Source organism: Zootoca vivipara, chromosome 10 (genome assembly GCF_965207765.1).
Source record: "Zootoca vivipara chromosome 10, rZooViv2.hap1.1, whole genome shotgun sequence".
In the NCBI taxonomy this organism is placed as follows: domain Eukaryota; kingdom Metazoa; phylum Chordata; class Lepidosauria; order Squamata; family Lacertidae; genus Zootoca; species Zootoca vivipara.
This window is the reverse complement of record NC_142593.1, coordinates 28,337,548-28,357,448: the sequence shown is the minus strand read 5'-3', so window position 1 is coordinate 28,357,448 and position 19,901 is coordinate 28,337,548. Positions and strand designations below refer to the sequence as shown.

At 39.0% G+C, this 19,901-nt stretch overlaps 1 protein-coding gene across 1 annotated transcript in view; it reads left to right on the top strand.

The window, feature by feature from the left end:
* The window catches only part of ADGRV1 (adhesion G protein-coupled receptor V1), a 253,099-nt gene that overhangs the window by 69,548 nt on the left and 163,650 nt on the right, over positions 1-19,901 (top strand). The window contains exons 35-50 of the mRNA XM_088653182.1: positions 5,565-5,695; positions 6,510-6,609; positions 7,111-7,290; positions 7,814-7,977; positions 8,603-8,696; positions 10,151-10,229; positions 11,163-11,301; positions 11,999-12,140; positions 12,566-12,828; positions 13,726-13,901; positions 15,271-15,395; positions 15,651-15,817; positions 16,550-16,696; positions 17,088-17,195; positions 18,319-18,571; positions 19,166-19,288. Coding sequence (XP_088509308.1) covers positions 5,565-5,695; positions 6,510-6,609; positions 7,111-7,290; positions 7,814-7,977; positions 8,603-8,696; positions 10,151-10,229; positions 11,163-11,301; positions 11,999-12,140; positions 12,566-12,828; positions 13,726-13,901; positions 15,271-15,395; positions 15,651-15,817; positions 16,550-16,696; positions 17,088-17,195; positions 18,319-18,571; positions 19,166-19,288 — 2,391 coding nt within the window. The remainder of the gene's footprint in view (positions 1-5,564; positions 5,696-6,509; positions 6,610-7,110; positions 7,291-7,813; positions 7,978-8,602; positions 8,697-10,150; positions 10,230-11,162; positions 11,302-11,998; positions 12,141-12,565; positions 12,829-13,725; positions 13,902-15,270; positions 15,396-15,650; positions 15,818-16,549; positions 16,697-17,087; positions 17,196-18,318; positions 18,572-19,165; positions 19,289-19,901) is intronic.

Below are 19,901 nucleotides of genomic sequence, written 5' to 3'. Positions count from 1 at the left end.
ATGAACTGTTTAATTTCATTATGGATAATCAGTACAGTTAATACACACTTGGCTGTTTTCTAACAATAATGACAGCAGTAGCTATAAACTGTTGTTATACTTAAAAGGAGTATTTCTAATCCATAAGGAAGAGCATTGTTAACTAGTGGAAAGGTAACAGCATCCAGAGCACAAACACCTATGTTAGCTGCTTGCAATCTCTTCAATTCACAGTGCTACCCTAGACCACTTTAGCCAATGGATTAAGTCAATGGGATTTGTTTCCAATTTACTATGCTTTTGGCTGCATGCCAACTCCTGGTGCCTCTGATAATAATCAGTGATATACAAACAGAGGTGGTGGTGTACCAATCCTATACATGCATACATTGTACTCAAACTTACTTCCAAGCAGGCAAGTATAGAATTCCTTGTCAAGCGTATGAATGAAAAATAGCAATATTATGTTACCACTGGTGGAAATTAGTCATGTGTATTAAATGGTGAGTGGACCCAGGTGGCGCTGTGGTTAAACCACTGAGCCTAGGGCTTGCTGATCAGAAGGTCGGCGGTTCGAATCCCTGTGACGGGGTGAGCTCCCGTTGCTTGGTCCCAGCTCCTGCCAACCTAGTAGTTCGAAAGCACGTCAAAATGCAAGTAGATAAATAGGAACCGCTACAGCGGGAAGGTAAACGGCGTTTCCATGTGCTGCTCTGGTTTGCCAGAAGCGGCTTTGTCATGCTGGCCACATGACCTGGAAGCTATACGCCGGCTCCCTCGGCCAATAATGCGAGATGAGCGCGCAACCCCAGAGTCGGTCACGACTGGACCTCATGGTCAGGGGTCCCTTTACCTTTACCTATTAAATGGTGAACAAACTAATGTGAAATTGACATTGATAGCTGCATACCCTCTCCCCCTGCAATGGTTGGAATTGACCAAATCTTGTTTTGTTAGTACTGTATTTAAAATGTGGATGGGGGGACCTGCATGCCTCTTTCATGTTTTTGATGCATTTTCTGGTACAGTGTTGCCTTCTCTTTGAAAGAGTGACAGTAGCTGTTAAGCAAAAATCTGCATGCATTAGATGCACTTTTACTAAAGGTTCTGCAGGCCCTGTTAGATCAACTGCCTAATCTGTGTATATACTGTATCTCTGGTATGTGAAAGGTCATCATTACCATTTTTGGGGAAGTTTTCACATAGGTCACCATTGTTGATTCTGTGCTGCTGTATGCCTGAGCTTTCTTACTTTTCTTTCTCGCATTAATGGCTCTCATGCGCATGTCAAAGCAGCTGTTACCTGACATGCTAAGAAGAGCCATCAATGAGCACAAGGAATTAACATAAACTATATGGTGACCTTCATGGACTCTGTTTGCCACCAACTACGTTTTCGTCACACGCGCGCGCGCGCACACACACACACTGTAACATAACATAATTTTATTATGGTCAAAGACCAGCTCGAAAAGCACAACTGGGACAGCTTTCACAAGAATAAAAAATACATTTAAAACATTGTACATTTCATTTTTATTAATTAGTGTTGGGGTCATCAACATGTTTCCATATTAGGAAAATCCAGCCCATTAAGGTGCTCCCTCCCTGAAAGAGGCAGAACCTAGCCTTATTACTCAACTAATCTGCCATCTTGGATGCACTTATGGTTTCCTGAGTTCTTTACACCTACCTCAGAGACCCACCTTTCCACTGCTTCCAGCACTAACCTGTTGTGATGAGCATCAACCAATGTTGATGAGGGAATGAAAGTCACCATTCTGTCATCAAGTGATGACTTGATCCTCAGATTGTTTATCCTAAAGGAATTCAGCTGAAGCAGAGGGAGCTATTCTCGAGAAATGGTTTGAGGACTGCAGGCCATGATTTTGGAATTATGTAGATGATAGTTTTTAAAATAATAATAATAATAATAATAATAATCCCTTCCTTCACACTATCTTTCAAAAACATACCATACTCCCTTTATCCATTAGAATGAGGGAATTCTTAACATGTGCCCTTGTAATTCTACATTGCACAATACTACTTCCAATGGTATCAATCTTAGGTGTAATAAAAGCAGATAAAATGTCAACTCCTCAAATGATTGCACTACATACCAAACTTGGCCATTTTTCTTACTCAGTAATGTGCCCCAAGATTTCCACTTACTCACTGGGGACTTCCCTATCTCCCATTCTATTCTGTTATGCCATGTATGACCAAGTTGAGATTCCTGCATTACAGGGGGGGTTGCACTAGAAAACCCTTGGGATCCCTTCCAATTCTGCAATTCTATGATTCTCTCCTCCCCTTGCACCTACAGAAATCTGTTCTAGGAGTTTCCCCAACCCTCTGAAGCAGATTTGGGGGTGGTTTAGGGTATGTGGGGTGCGGGTTGAACAGTAGAAAGCACCATTGCACATGTGGAAATCTTTGCATGGACAGGATGCATTAATTGGATACTGCTCATTACCGTGGTCCAATACTGTACTGCCATCATTAAGGGACTGGAAGTAGCCTGTAGAGGCTTTGATTTTTATTATATCTCATGGACATGCTCATTGTCATGCAAACACCATCAGACACATTGAGGACTGTTCCTGACATTACATGTTTTAATTTCAACCACCATCTGATGTAGTCCTCTTTTAGACAATTTGCGAGCTACACTCTGTATCATAATGTGTTTTATTGTGAATAATATAAAATTGTGCTGTATAATGGTGTGTTGAACTATATTGAGTCTTATTTGTGCATTTTGCTATTGTGAGCTTTTTTTTACACTTTTATTAATTTGCTTTTTGATATTGGTGCAAAATTCTCAAATAGGATAAAATGTATTTCAGTACAGTACAAAATATTATTGGGATGGGGTGGGGGTGGCGGGATTATATTTTGTTTCTCCTCCAAAACTGCTACTCTGGGCAGAAAGGAAAAATTCAAACAGTTAGAATAAGACATGCATTGCATTTATGCAAATTGTATGTGGGCTTATTGCTGATATAACCTTAATTTTTGTATCTCTACAAATAGTTCCTAGAATTCCTAGTGCAGGTTCCCAAACACTTTTATAATTCTGGATGACATTAAACAAGGTGTTGCTTTGTATGAATTAATGGTTTGAATGCTTTTTTTAAAAAATAGTTATATTATTATTTTGGTGATAAATACATACAATCCATCTTTGATCATTCAAAAATAAAATAGTGACTGCACACTTAATATTATATTCTGCCAATATTGCAAATGGCAACCATCTAATCTGAAAATTGTCCCTTTGTTACTTTCCTTCCAGTGCCCTACAGCACATGTTGTTTTATCACTTCCAGTTATGCAGTTATACATGAGATGTGTATTTGGAAGTAATTATTGTAGTACAGTAGTAACTTTTAGTAAAACAAAAAATTAAATTGTGGTCTACGTAGATTATGGAAATTGAGAAGGGCAGTAAAACAAATTCCCCAAGATCCAGTTCAGCCTTCCCTCCCGCCCTTCAGTTTTGAAATCTGAAAGCTTTGCCAGTGATTAGCCTGTCTTTCCACTGAAGTAGAACAATCTTAAGTGTATTTCCATGGCAGGGACACTGCCACTACCAGCTGCTGGCCCACTCTGGCCAAAGTAGAATTGGGGAGAGAGCAGTTTTTGTTTTCCATTCCACTAACATGAAGAAAGCTACCTATGCTTCCTCTGGTGTCATTTGGGGCCCCAAACAATGGGGATACAAGGAGACATTGGAACTGGCAGTTCTTAGACCACTTTCTGAATGCTTTTGCAGCCCCCAGTTTCACACCTACTGCCTTCATGAACACTGCCTGCAGTAGATCTATGCCTCCTGGGCTTTCTGTGAGCATACTTGGAGCCCTTGTGGTAGGCATGTTTCCCCCACAGTGAAGCTCCTTTCCGTCACCAGAGAGGCTTTCCCATTCCTTCCTATACTCCCTCAGTCACATCTTCTGTGAGGGTGAGAACTGCTGTCTTGGAAGCTTACTTTAAAAAAGAACAACTAAGTTTGGATTCTCATTTTGCTCTATCCTAGTACCCCATGTGTTTTCACAGTGTGGGTAAGGAATAGCCATATATGCACAGCCTGGTTATAATTGTGAGTTAAATTTTAAAAGACAAATACTGTCCCCTCCACTTTTATTTACAACGAAAACAGAATTTAAGAGTTTCAGAAAAAAAACATATTCAATAATATGAAAACAGTTCATAGCAATTACACTTGCACAAAAGGATGCTCTATGTATCTAATGTGTAAAATAAATGTTCTCTACTATATTTACATCTTCCTTCCTTTGACCCATGCAATACTGTATGTACTGGCAAACTGAAACTTTGCTCACCTGAAAAAATGCAGTAGTAATACATAGGCAGCATAATTGTGACAGGGCCATAGGTTTTCTGCAAGTCAAAACCATTATTTATTTTGTAAATTTAAAGGTAAATTTTGCATGTTAACTTTTTGTGCATGCTACAGTGTATACAGTTCTTGGTTTATTTATTCACATCAGTTATACTTGTTTGCTTATTTCAACATAGTTGCTAATTCTTTACAATATCAGAAAAGGGGGGCCCCCACAATTTTACGCATCTGGGCAACATTAACCTATTAGCAAAACTGTACTCCATCAAAAGCATTGTCATGGTCTTGCAGAAAATTTGTGTTCCTGGCATATACTTCAAGTCTTATATGTATTACATGTACATTAGATGTGTATGCATTACATCTATACTTATATTCACATACTAAAGTATGAATGAGCAATATCTATGCACATGATATGTCAAACACAGGTAACGATTAACTTTTTGTGAACTCTTCCCTCTGAATTCAAAGAAAATTGTAACACTGATGTTATCATGTAAGTTTTAACTGAAATAAATGGAATCTACAGGTAATTACAAGCATTTTTTTGCATGCATTGTGTAACATTCCACTACAGTGCAATGTTACATTATATGTATCTTTCTTGTAAAAACTACTTTAAGTAATCACATGAGACAGCTAGTACATACAGCATTTATTTTTTCTTTTAGTTGACAGGAGTTTATTTTTCTCCCTCTTGCTGTTTTTTTTTTTTTTTGCATGTTCTGGTGGTAATTTGCTTTCAGTTGTGTTTATACTTAAATTCTTTGCATGAATTTTATATATTTCCCTGCTGCTTTGTAAAGACAGATTTTCATGATTCAGCATTCCAACAAATCTGGGTCTTTTTTCACTAAACTAATTCATTAATAGGATGTCTAAAGCAAGGGTTTCTATATACAGTATATATATATATAATATACCTGATATTTTGTTTTTTTAAGAATGCTACTGTGATTATTTCATTTACAGTTTGCATGCTCTTCAGGGTCTTTTAAGAGCAATCATGGCAGTGGAAACAACTCACCCAAAACTTCTCATGCACATTTGCCATTATAATGACTTGGAGCTCTTAAGAGCACATTGGTATACTTGAAAAACTTCTGTTTGCTGCAATGGGGACTGTACAGGAGAAGTTCCGGGTGGGTTATACACAAAATTTGCATCTCTTTCCTTGTGGTCACTATTGTGTTCTGCTTTCTTTAATTCCTAGGAGAGTTGCTGTCGTTTCATGTCCTAAGGACTGCCCCAGGAGCAGGGAATGTCACTGTTGATTGGAAAATTGTTGGGCCCCACTTGGAACATAATTTTGAAAATGTTTCTGGCATGCTCTTTTTTGGGGAGGTAACTACAAAATGAATACATAAAGAGGAAGTATGAATGGCTGCAATTAAGCACAGCAGATTTCTTTCCTTATCAAATTGCTTACTTTACTGTCTTCGAAATCCAGTGCAAAGCTCTTTATCAGGGTAGGGATTGAGTGGTTTGGATGACAACCTGTTTCATCCCACCCAGCAGAATATCATGGAACTTCTATTGCCACATTGGCCTTGTCCTGAGAATAAATTGTAAGAAAGGAATTTCTGCCTTTGTCCAGAGTCAAGTTCTATTTCCATTCAATGCCGTTCACTAGGGTTGGGGAGCCTATGGTTGCATGTGGATGGGAGCCCAGTGAAAGAAAGAAAGAAAGAAAGAAAGAAAGAAAGAAAGAAAGAAAGAAAGAAAGAAAGGGGGGCAGGGAACTGAAATGGATGGAGTAAAGAAAGGAGGAGAGGGAGAAAGCATTTTGTAAGCAGTCAGTTTAGAGCCCTTGTAACAGTAGTCTCTCCCTCTCCAAGCAGGAAGTCCGCTGGCAGAAAGGGAGAAAGAGAAAACGGAGTTGCTCCACCATGCTGTTAACTCCGGCTGCTTCCAGCAGTACGGTAGTATGTGTGCCTGACAGATTATCCCCAAGGCTTCGTGGCCCTTGAAAGTAAAAAAAAAGAGTTCCTACTTGTGCTGTGCAAGATGGTGCAGTACCAGTCCTGGCTTGTGGTAAAACAGCTACAGGAGTTATGGGGCTGTGGTCTTCTGTAATGGAACTGAAGATGTCTTAACTGTTTATAGTACTCAGTTGTCCATTGCAAAGTGGTTCATTGGTTTCTCCCTTAAATAACAGGGATCACTGAATGCAACATTTTACGTTCACTTGTTGGATGACCATATTCCTGAAGAAAAAGAAGAATATCAAGTGATTCTGTACAACGTTAGAACTCAAGGTAACAACAGGAGAAACAGCAAATTAGGGCTCATCTGCACGTGCATGCTCATTACTTGAGCACTCAGCATTTTGTGGTTTGCATGTATTAACAGATTCAGCAGAAAGTATTAAGTGATTCAGATGAAAAGCATTGTGTCTGAAGTGATGTGAGGTGCTAGTGATGTTTTGCCTGTAGTGCTTGATCTGTGATGTCACAAAAGCAAATGATCACATCATACTACAGTGATCAGATGAGGGATATATCTTTGTGAACATTGATGCCAGTTGCCCTGCAGAGCAGCAGGGAAGGACATTGGCTTTGACCTTCCCTGCCAGCCCTAGAAGGAACGCTTATAAGAACTTTGACTTTAAGAGATAGTGCTTGAGTATAATTATAGAGTTTGCAGCATCTTCAAGAAACAAGTAAACTTATCTTTGGGCTATTTAAATAACAACAACAACAACAAAATACTGTAGGTGACAGTTCTGATTAACATAGTCTATTTATTTTGTTTTTCAGGAGTTGCTTCTTCTGGAGCTGCTATCTTGGATAGCCAAGGCTATGAAGCAGTTTTGACAGTAGAGGCGAGTGATGAACCACATGGAGTTCTGAGTTTTGCTTCTTCATCTAGAGTTGTTTTGGTTCAAGAGGGAAATAAAACCATTCAGCTTTTCATTAACAGAGAATTTGGATCTCTAGGTTTGTATGTGGAGTGGGTTGGATTCTAAATTAATTTTATGTATTTAATAATGTTTGCATGTGTGTGTGTGTACCCACACATACACACACACCTTTCTACTAGCTCAGATGGGGAACCTCCGGCCCATGGGAAGAGCGGGTGGGGGAAAGAGATTGTGTGAGTGGGTGACTGACTATTTTCGCTCTGGCTATATTGCTGCCTGCTTTAGCCTCATCCACAGTTGGCAGATTATCTCTAAGGGCACCACCACCAACGAAATGCTATAGAATATTGTATCAGGGTGGAGATGGAATTGGAATATCTAGAAAGAAAACATGTCTGAAATACTGAACAGGAGCAGATTCTAGTTGTTGAGTGTAAATTACTGTTTTTTCCCATAAATTTGTCGAATATGTAAGTCGTTTTACATACCTCTCACTTCCACAAGAATATATGGAATTGACAAGAGTTATTTATGTATCTTCATGTTTCATTTCCCTTGATTAGAATTATAGCTGAACTCTTTTCTTGCATGCTCATTAGGTGTTATCAATCTCACCTATGCAACAGTTCCAGGATTTCTTGGCATAAGGAATCAAAGTGATGTGATTTTGGCTGAACCAGGAATTGACTACATACCTATATCGGGGTCACTGCTTTTAGGAGAAGGTGAAACATTGGCTACCATAAATGTTACTATTCTAGAGGTAAATAGTAATTCTGTTCAACAACAAAAAATGATTCTGAGTGATGCAGGATTTAGGCCATAATACTTCGAATATAACAGAGTCATATTTATGCTGTGTATATTTTATTGCTGTATGGAGGTAATTGTAGATGCAACCACCCACCCATGGTTGATAAGTCACGGGGAACAATTACAAACAGAGATATGAGATGCATACAAGTGAGATAACTGCTTTATTTGGCTGCAGTCACAACTAGTGTGATGTCAATGGATCACTACACATTTTTTATTTTCAATCTCTTAGCTACACTATGCAGTAAATCTTCATTGACAGAACCAGCTCTTGTCACTAGTACATCATTTTTAATTACATCATATATTATTTTACATAAGATATGTGAAGACCCACCTGAGGGCAGGTAATTAATTATCTTTTGGAGAGAAGACTAGAACCACCTTGTGTAATAAGTGTTCTGAGGCAGGGGTGGGAGCATAAGGAATGAATGTCTCATACCTTGCTCCTCTCAGTTTTGGCTCTGGCCCTACCCCTGTTTTAGGATGTTAAAGAGGACCTTCTTTGATTATTCTTGAAATGCATGTTAAAATACAATAGCATGAGCATTTATTGTATTTCTGTTTTTCAGGATGATGTACCAGAGTTACAAGAATTCTTTCTGGTTAATCTGACATCTGTGGAACTTATCATGCATCCTTTGACATCTTTCCCTCCCAGACTTGGTATACATTTCACATCTTTGCATTAGTGCCACACTATATATCAAGTATATATCAAGTAATATATGCAGTGTGTGACTTGGATGCATTTTCTTGCACTAACTTTTACAAATATGAAAGCTTTCAAACTACTTTTTGGTGTGCATCAAACAGCACCTTTCATTAAATGCATAGCAGTCAAACTGTATTTGCATCTAAATACAGGTATGGCTTGGTAGGGTTCTTGATAGAAAAGTGCAGAAGTGGCTCATCAGTTGGGGTGGAGTATCTACGTTAGGTTCTTGGCAAGGCAGGTCACTGTTGCTTACTGAGATGGCATGCGGCGAAGGCTGAGCTGTCAGTATAGTGCAAATGCCCCAGCAGCAACCCCGGACCATGTGTTCACTGCACCAACCTCCCTACCACTTTACCCTTCCCCCTCCCACCTTACCAGCCTCTTCTGGGAAATTGATAGGAACGTACTCAAATTCCCATCTGTGCTGTGATAGTGACGCCAAACTGTTTTGTGAAAAATGCAAATGCCCATTCTCCATAATTTCCTTTCACCAAAGCGCCTTATTTGGAGCTCTTAAGTGTATATGCCACAAGGCCTGAGAACTACAGACTTATGCCACACACTCTGTCATTCGAGTTGCATTCTCCCTTTGTGGTTGGGTGTTGGGTTGCATGATACCATATGCTCTGACATGATATGGAGTGGCTGTCATTGAGTTTTCTGCACCAGATCCGGGACTGGTGTAAAGCTCTGCTGTTGACACAGGTGTTGTGATCTGGAGGAGTATAGGATATGATGTAAATTTGCTAATTTTGGCCATTGCACCCACTACATTTGCTGGCAGTTATGGCTCCACCCTAGGAGTGTTTTGTTGGCATGTAAGTAGGGTGGGGTTTTCAAAGATGTAGCTGATACGCATATCTACTGCTCCATTGGTGCAGTTGAGCTCCCTCTAAATCCTCAATCCCTCTGTATAGCATTGCATCCTTAGTCCTTTTCAACAAGTTTTGACTCGGGCATGGACTGATTCTGTACTTTCAGTACTCCTAATGCTTCTGGCTATTTCCAGTATACCTCTAATATTTTATGTTTGACTTCCTTTATTTGCATGTCTATAGACTTGAGTGGGTTAATCCATTACAAACTTAAAGGTAAATAGAAAAATATATTGTAGTTCACTTGATATGTATATTCTAGAGGTAGCATAGAAAATATTTAGACTTGTGGTAAAATTAGATGTCTCTGTCCTATTGCCTTCATTCAGTAAGGACAATGCATCTGCATTCAGAATTAGTCAACCCCCATACTTTGTGGCTAGATGTTGTTTATTGACTTTGGTAACTCATAAATATACAGATATAGTAATAAATCAATATCCAACATTCTCGAAACGTGTGCACCATCCAGAAATCTGAACAAAGCTTAAAATATTATGTGATGCTGAAACCTATTTTATCTTTAGATATGGATGGTTTAGCAGCACAGGTTATTATTGATGCAAATGATGGAGCAAGAGGAGTAGTTGGCTGGCAAAACACAAAGTAAGTCTCATCTTCAGCTTGGGTTTGTTTTCAGTTGTTTGAGCACTGAACTCTGGTGTTACACAGTTGACAATTTTGAGCAGTCAAAGTCCAGATGAATTCTAGATAAAAGCTATCATTCAATGGATCGGATACTCCAGAGTATCCTGATTTATCTAAGAGTTTTCCCTCGGAATTTGCTTCCCCCAACTCCTCAAATGCTACTTACAGTATCCTAAGTTCAAATAGCAGGTTAGGCCCTTTGGAGTTCCTATAGCTCTATGTGAGAGCCACTGTGTTATACCTGGGGCATCTTGGCTGAAATCCTCACACAGGCACTAAATTTTCTGACTGATGTTGGGGTGTGGGAACTATGCATGCTACCTGGAATTCTCGTGTGTGTGTGTGTGTGTGTGTGTGTGTGTGTGTGTGTGTGTACACATATACACACATGGGGTGAGTCTTTTAAAAGAGGCCCTGTGGAACATGTGTACTCTGTATCCACGGGGCCTCTTTTAAAGGACTCACCCTGTATATATATAGAGAGGGGGGGCTGTATATATAGAGAGGGGGGTGAGGATTGGACCTGTATATATAGAGGGGGGGCGAGGATTGGACCTGGGACATTCTGCTTGCAAAGTGAACACTGTACCCCTGAGATATTGCCCTTCCCCAAGTATATTAGTGCCCATAACTAAAATATTTTTGCAACAAGCTCCTCAGCTGATCCTCATTTTACCAGTATATCAGTTGTTGACTATAAAGTTAGGGTTGCCATATTCCCCAAAGTGAAAATCCTGACACAGTTGTCGAGCTGCCCGATTCCCTGATGTGTCCGGGAAAACCTGGAGGTATGGCAGCTCCTAATAAAGTATCTGAATATTGCCAATGAAATCATAAACTTGTTGTCAGTACCTATAATTGGGGAGGGCTGTACTTCTTTTCCCCCAACAGTTTTGAAATAAGTGAACTAAATGGAACTTTGACATTAGTGGCATTCCGCGACCGAGGATCTTATGGTAAAGTGTCCTTGTTCTTGTATGCTCAGAATCTGGAAGCACATCAAGGGCTGGATTTTAATTTTTCCTCACAGGTAAGAACTAACCTTAAAAAAAAAATACTTTTCACCATAGTACCAGCCAGCTAATTTGTTTCAGCAGTGAAATATAATCAGACAACATGCCTACGGTAGTTAGAATTCTTAAATTCTAGGGCTGGAAGGAGAAGAAAGGAGAACCGAGATTGCTTTCTAGAAGGGAGGGAAAAGAAGCAGAAACATCTTGATAGGTTATTAATAATAATAAATCACATATGGAACCTTTTTCATATGGTGAGCACATATAGTATGAACATAAGAGAGGAGAGGGATTGAGCCCATTTACAGCCTCTGGGCATTCACCCAAAGGTCAGAACAGATCTATTCATGTATGCTCATTGCACCATATGATCAGGAACCATGAGAGAGGCAGGTTTCACAGCTGCATGGAGAGAGCTTGTAAGTGTATATATTATATATATATAGACATGTAGGTTCAGTTCTAACCTTCAGATAAGTACTTGGAAGTGAGGATGAGAGGCAGATAGGATCACATTCCTGAACTCCACATGTGCCTTGGATACTCATTTGTCATCTGAAAAGGATTTATAATGCCTTTTAATACTTACCATCACTGGTTTGCAAAACTCACCTAAGATTTGCATCTTTCTTCCTGTCTTTATTTGTTGAATTTTTATGAAGTATTGACTTTTGAAATGTTCTAAAATACCGTGTCATTGTGTTTTGTTGCTAGACACTTTCTTTTGCTGATGGAGAAAGGTATAAATATGTTGATGTTACGATTTTTGATGATGAGATTCCTGAAGGGGATGAGAGATTCCAGCTTATTTTGACAAACCCATCCCTTGGGTTAGAGTTAGGCGAAAACACAACAGGTAACATTAACTAATCTTAAAACTAGTTCTGTATGTTGTGATTACAGAATTACAGTGTACAAACCATAGTTAGCCCCAGTGGATAATTATGTGTTTTCCCTCAAGACTGTTACAAGAGAATTAGTCAGCTACCAACACTTTAATATTTGCGGGACAAGAAAATTAGCAGCAAACAATCTGTGGTATTGTTTTGCAATTAGTTGAAGAAATAGTAACATAGGAGCCTAAACTTAAAAATCCATTTGTAATAAAATCACATGTTAAATGCTGTATAAAGGAAAACACATACTTAATAGTTGATTCTAAGAGCCAGCATTATTTTGGAGTTTTATAGCAACACAATTGGATTTTTGCTCCTGTATATATAATACGGATAAGATTATCCTAGATGAATTTTAATAATTGCATTCATTTTCTGTTCAAAGCCACTGTTACCATCCTTGCAAATGATGATGGCCATGGAGTTTTGTCCTTCAACAACAGTGAACATTTCTTTCTAAGGGAACCATCAGCGCTATATTTGATGGAAAGTGTTGCAGTACTAACCGTTATCAGGGAACCTCCTCAGGGAATCTTTGGAACTGTGACTGTCCAGTATCTTGTGAGAGAGATAAATTCTTCAGAAGCATCTATAGATTTGACACCATCACAAGGCTATATTGTTCTAGAAGAGGGAGTCAGATTCAAGGTAATATGCAGGTAGTTATTACAAAATGGAAGAAATGTTACTTGGTTTCATATAGGGATGAGGAAGAAATTTATATTTTAATGAGAACCTATACTTATTGTTTCCTGAACCAATATCTATATATATAAAAATGTAAACCGACCATGTTTGCGTGTCTCCACTTTTCACGGAAACCGCTTGACCGATTGCGTTGAAATTTTGACACAACATCACATGCGAATACGAGAAGGATCTTATACAGTTTGCTTAGACAGATGTCACACCTGAGGCGGGTATAAACCAATTTTAAGGAACTCAACACAGCGTCATCTACTGGCCAATGACTATAATACATGACTCAGACATTTCCTTTTCCAAGGGTGGGGGCCAAGGAATGGAGATACGGGGGAGGGGCCAATACTCCCCGGGGACAACAGAGGGAGGGGATCCTACCGTCCTCCACTGGGGTACAGGGGTCCTGAGTGGGCCACAGCAACGCATGGCCGGGTCCTGCTATTACAAAATAAAACTTTGCTTTCCTTTGAAATTCACACACCTCCAAATTTTACGATGCAATTTTCCAACCCAAAGATGTGTTACAGTAAACCATATATTAGGGGATAGTACAGAGTAAAATGCTTAGATTAGCAAAAAGTACAGTATGTACAAAAATACAACGATACGTGAGAATTTGTATCGTGGATCGTTCAAAAACAGGTTTTTCTATTTTTCTATGACAATATGAGTTCATTGTCTGAAATGTTACAGTCCAGAATTCTGCCATTTTATTATGTGTAATGTTTAGAACAGTTCCAATATAATATAGTGAAGTTTGGCATCTATCTACTTTCTGTTTCAAAAATTCATTGTCATTGTCTATGCAATAATTTCACTTTATACATTTGTTTTCTCTTACAGACTTTGCATATAACTGCCATACTAGATACTGAACCAGAAATGGATGAACATTTTGTTGTTACCCTGTTCAGTCCAACAGGTGGAGCCAGACTGGGCACAAGAGTAGAAACTTTTATCACAGTGTTGCAGAATCAAGCCCCATTGGGACTTTTCAGTATCTTCCCAGTTTCAAATAGGTATACCAGCAATGCCATCACAGTAAATGCCACTTTTTGTTTGTTTGTGCATAGAACGTTGTCCTGCATTTTATGTTGGTTCAATTATTCATTTTTTAAAATTTATGTTAAAATACTGATAAATGTAGATGCTTATAAACCTATAAGTCAAACATATCTAAGATATATCATTAAATACACAACTATAAGCACTGATATCATTACATATTTTTAATTTTCATAACTCAATTAACTGTTGTCAGCTCTTAACAAAAACAACTGTGTTCTGTTTATTATCTCCTAATCCATAAATTGACAATCGTGCTAGCTGCCATAATAATCCATTCTTTAATAGTAGATGTCTTTGGATTCTACCAGTGTTTTGCATCTAACTTTTTTTGTAGATGTCCATGAATCTGTTCACTAAAGAACAATTCTATTTTCATAAAAATACCTTAGAAGACCCAAAGTAAGATGATGGGAGTTATGACACTTCATAGTTTGTCATTTTATTAATTGCGTGTACAGCGTGGGATCCAGAATATCTCTTGCATGAACAGATGTGCTCCTTCCATTTGAGGAAAATAATGAAATCCAGAGGAAGCTCCCACATGAGGAAGGGGAGAAAGGTTTTTTTTTTTTGCTAATTCTCAGCCTGTACCGCCTCCTACAGCTTTCCTTGTGGCATAGGGGGCGACAAGGGAAAGAGGAATAAGAAAAAATGGTCCCCTCCTTCTCCATCACAAACATTACATGAGCAGAGCTGCTCATGGGACCTTCAAATGGAGTCACAATTCCCACCCCACCCAGGATAGTTTGCACAACAGGGTATATCTACTACATATGTAATAATATGTGTTAATTATCTTATTTGGGGTGAAATAAATATAAAACCTTATAGTGATTTTCTTGCATGTTAGTACAAATGAATTTTGTCATCCCTATTGTACAGTACAGTGAAACCTCGGTTGTTGAACGTAATCCGTTCCAGAAGACTGTTCGACTTCCGAAATGCGTTCAACAACCGAGGTGCAAAGGACTGCCAGCAATGAGAAAATAGAGAAACACGCAGCGGAAGCCGTTCAACTTCCAAGGTGCATTCAAAAATGGAAGCAATTACTTCCGGGTTTTCAGTGTTTGGGTTCCGAAACGTTCGGCTTCTGGGACAACCGAAAACCGAGGTTCCACTGTATTATTTTCCAGTCAGATTCCATAATTGCTGGACCTAGTGGGTCTTTTCACACTTAATGTACCTAATCCCATGGTTTGGAGGAATGAATTTGGAGGATGGAACAGGCCTCAGATCCTAGTTTTGTGAAGGCCCTCCATACCCTAGTCTTACGAAGGACATTAATTTCTTTACTTTAGTAATGGTCTCCATAACTTTTAGGACAAATTCTCTCATAATTGAAGAAGCCAACACTACAGTCTACTTGAAAATATCCCGGAGCAATGGGATGAACACATCAGTGAGTGTGGAATGGGAAACACAGTCTGATACTGCATTTGGGATAAGTAAGTCAATTCATGAGTAGGTTTTTTAAAATCAAATATTACAAATTGGCCTAATAAAAAAGGAGAACTAAGTGGTACCCAGGAGCTGACTTGACCAATGTCACTGGCTGTAAATCTATCACTGTTTTCCCTGCTGCACACTTTTTCTTCTTTTGCATTTGAGATGAGGCCCTCACTTCTGTAATATGGGTTTCTCTTTCTTTTTTTCCCTGCCAATCCACACAGTAACTGGTGCATATTTTCTTCTTGTTGCAGAAGGTGGATTAAGCGTGTTGTCCATTTTACAAAGTTTTGCAGAAGAACCAATATCCAGCTGGTGCTTCTTTGCAGCAGGGGACTCTCTATATGGCATATTGTTGCGGACGCACCCAGCTGTAAATTCTTCAATATTCCAGTGGCGGGGAGTTTTTGTTCCTGTTGAGGTATATATACACTGTTAGAAAACAAAGTGTTCCCATGTGAAAATTAAATGGAAAGAACAGCACTCAGGAATAATCCAGATTAATATTAACACTGTTTCAGGACATACAAAATTTTGCAACAACAGTAACAGGGGACCCGTTTCCAACAACATCTGGTGGGCCACAGGCTTCTTGAACCAGGATCTCTACGGGTTTGACGTGTTGCCAGTTGGTGCAGCAGGGCATGCAGGGCAGAGCTGCTCACCTGCTTTTCCAACATCAAGCCCCACTGCTGGTTCCTGAGAAGCTAAGACACGAGAGCACACCGGGGTACCAGCACAGTGGCAGGAATGTTGGGTTGGCTCTGCCAGTGCGCCTGCACTGTGCTTAGCTCTCCGCACCTTGTACCCCTCCCTCTCAACAGCAGGCAGTGATGCTCAGTGTTGGAAAAGCAGGTGAGCAGCTCTGCCCTGCCTGCCCTGTCCCACCAACCATTACTGTCTCTGCATGCTGCACCCAGGCCCTGCTTGTGGGTTTCCCATAGGCATCTGGTTGACAGCTGTGAGAACAGAATGATGAGATGGATCTTTGACCTGATCCAACACTCTCTTCTTACATATTAAGAATCTCCTTTGGAACCTGCCTTCATCTCACCTTAATATAACATTAAATAAATGTTTTTGTTTTAAAACAATTGTTCGTGCATGGTACTAAAAGTGCTTAAGTCATCGACTCCATGATTTCCCCCCTTAGGATTTTAGTATTGCGAATCCTCATCAATGCATGGCATTTCAAATCAATGGCGCTTCCTACCTAATAATTACTCATGGTGGAACGAAACAAGATAGACCTCCTAATAACACTGTGTACTCCTTCACCCCTGGATTCCAAATGCTACAGGTAACGTTTTAGCTCATCCAAAAGACTTTAAAACCCATAGATTTGATGGAGTGCATTCACTTTCACATTCACTGTCAGCATGCTTTCCTGTGATAGTTGTCATAGAGTTGGAAGGGGGTCCAAACTGGGCTGGAGTAAGGGGCATTCCCCCCTTGTTTCCCCAATTTAAATCAAGCTCTAAGCAGCAATTAGGCATAATGGAGGAAATGACAGCTACCTATTTTGTATCTGTTTCCCATCCCCTCTTCAGTGGCAGACCTGGGTCTTTAAAATTTCATTAGGGCCCCACACACCCGCCTCTTGCCTTCTGTTCTCCATTCACTACATTATAGTACAATATTACATGCGTGTCTATGCCCTAAGCCTGATAAATCTTTTTTTTCCCTTGCAGATCCAGACCATCTTTGTGCCAGATAGCAGTGATATAAAGTTTTTCAGTTTGGACCAAAACCACTACTTGGTTATTGCAAGTTGTATGCCTGAATCCAATTCTCTCCAGGTTGAAATATCTTCCTTATTCTTCCTGTATAATGTGTGCTTGTTCTTTAGACTGTTGAGATTAACATATTCAGAACTTTTGCAGCATTCTGAATAGTTTAAACCAGGGGTGGCCAACTCCCAACAGACTGCGATCTACTCACAGAGTTAAAAGCTGGCAGTGATCTACTCCCTTTTTGGGGGTTCAGGTCAAAGTTATTTTATCTTTTCCTAGGGAGGGGGAAAGCCATGCTTTTTGGCGTGCAGGGCAAAAATGTTGGGCTTTTTCTAGGGGAGCCAAATTTGTTGAGCTTTTTTGGGGGAGCCAGTGATCTACCACAGATGTCCAGTGATCTACCAGTAGATCACGATCTACCTGTTGCACGTGCCTGGTTTAAACATCTGAGTAGAAATAATGTACCAAATTCAATTTGATGTAATTGAAGTAAGAAGACGGGGGCAATTTCTGTCGTTGTTCAATAGTTTGTAAATTGACTGCAGATGCTTACTACGTATATATTTTCATAAACAAGATTTCTAAAGCACATCAATAAATATAGCTAGAATAAGCTATATTATTCTGAAGTTGTCAGAGGTGCTTCTTTGCTTACTGACTAAGCTGCTTGTTCTGGCATAGACAACTAATAAGTTACAAAATTGGGGTTGTCGTGGACTTACTTGTACCCTGTTTTAGCTTTCTGTTTGTAAGTACTGCATTTGTTTCTGGTACTTTCATGAATGCTTCAGTTTATCAGTCAGCCTCAAGCTCATTTTGAGGGTGTGACTTACAGGAGGCATATCCCGATTTTTCATATCCTAAATAAAAACCATGCCAGTATTTCATATGTTTATATCTCAGTGTGGCATACATACTTCACCTCATCCCCATTTTATTCTCACAGCAATGATCCTGTGAAGAATGTTAAGTTGAGAGTGAGTGAGTAACTGGACCAGGTACACCCAGTGAACTTGATGGCTAAGTGAAGATAATGAACCCTGATCTCCCAACACTCTAACCACTACACCACACTGGCTCTTAATGACTTAATGTTGGGCTTAATGGCATTTTAACATGACTTCTGATTTGTTTGTGTATAGTCTTAGATGTAACAAGAGGTGTTTTCTTCTCCCCTCATTTCCCCCAGATTTTCTTCTGGGATAATGGCATCTTTAGAGTCCATCATCAGCTCTCTGTGAATGGAGTTCTAAGCGTGGATCTTTTCTCAAGGGGAGGCACTACATATCTAGTTGTGGCTCCATCAGACACCACACACGCTCCTCTTTTATACCAGTGGTTAGATAACAAATTTAGAAAGCTTCATGAACTGCCAATCAATGGCGTAACAAGAGTCAAAGCCTTCATTTCTGGATCTGACATCTACCTAATTTTTGCAAAAGGTATTCCTACAAACAAGAGCTGTTTGACAGAAATACATGAAGATTCAGCTGTTACTATGGAAATAGAAACATGAAATGGGAACGGAAATTACTTCTTTACAACTCTTATCAAGAAAATGTTTCTATGGCCTCTTTATTATATAAGAATCTTGTCCTTGCCAATGTAAGGTACACATGATAGTGAATAATAAAAAATGGTAATAGTAATATTATTATTTTTTCTTCTATCTTACCCTTCCTTCAAAAGGAGCTCAGTATGGATAGCAATGATCAAATGTGCAGCATATACTTTTTCAAGAAGCACATCAGAAGCTAGTCATTTACTATTATTTTGATTTCTACATTTTATTTGATTTTTAATTTTTTTAAAAAAAATATTTCTCAAATACTTTCACTTAGGTAGAAATTAATAAATAAAATCCCAGAAGTTGGTCCCATCTGTGGTTCTAGTTATATCATACTTTTGCTTTTCCTGAGATACATAAAATAAATAAATAAATAAATAAATATTTTTCAGGTGGAAATAATTACTTGATAATGTGGCTAAAATATTTGCATGCAAGCTTATGCTCTTCCTCTTCTTATTCTCCACAGGGCCCAACAATACCTGTGAAGTTTTTGTGTGGGAGACAGGACAACCTTCATTCAGGCATTTTCAGTCCCTTTTTATAAAAGCTGTAAATGAAATCCATACTTTTGTCCCACCCTCAGGTGTAGGTATGTGGGTTTTTTTAGTTGGTGCAGGGAGGAGTTCCTCTTACAGTTGGCTTCCACAAAATGCTTTCCCAACACTTTGTATCATTTCCTTGTTGGAAAAAGCATGTACATGGCAACATCATGTATAAATAGCACAAATATTCCTTTTTGCTGCACATGCATGCCGAGAGATGTTGCAGTTGGCCATGGTTTTTCAGTGTACACAGGAAAATGATTGGGATACATTTATTCTAGTGTCAAAAGGTGTTTGAAGGTCTGAATCTAGAAGGATATTTAATGGGCATGATACTTAATGGCCATGTTTTTGTTGTTTTGTTGCTGATATTACTATATTTTCTCTGTATGGCATCCTAGCTCTGTGTAGTATCATGGAGTTGTATGAACATGAAAATGGAACTAATATACTGAAGGATATTGATGCCAGGTTTAGAAGAAGCAAACAATTTAGTGCAGGAAACAATCTTCCTATGAAATCAAAATGAAATGTCAATATTAGACAGAAAAATAAAAAGAGTTGATGAGACAGAAGTAATGTTAATTGCTAAAGCAATTTTATCCAAGCAGAGCAAGCATTTCATTATAGCTGAAAACCATTCTTTTCTAAACTTAATTT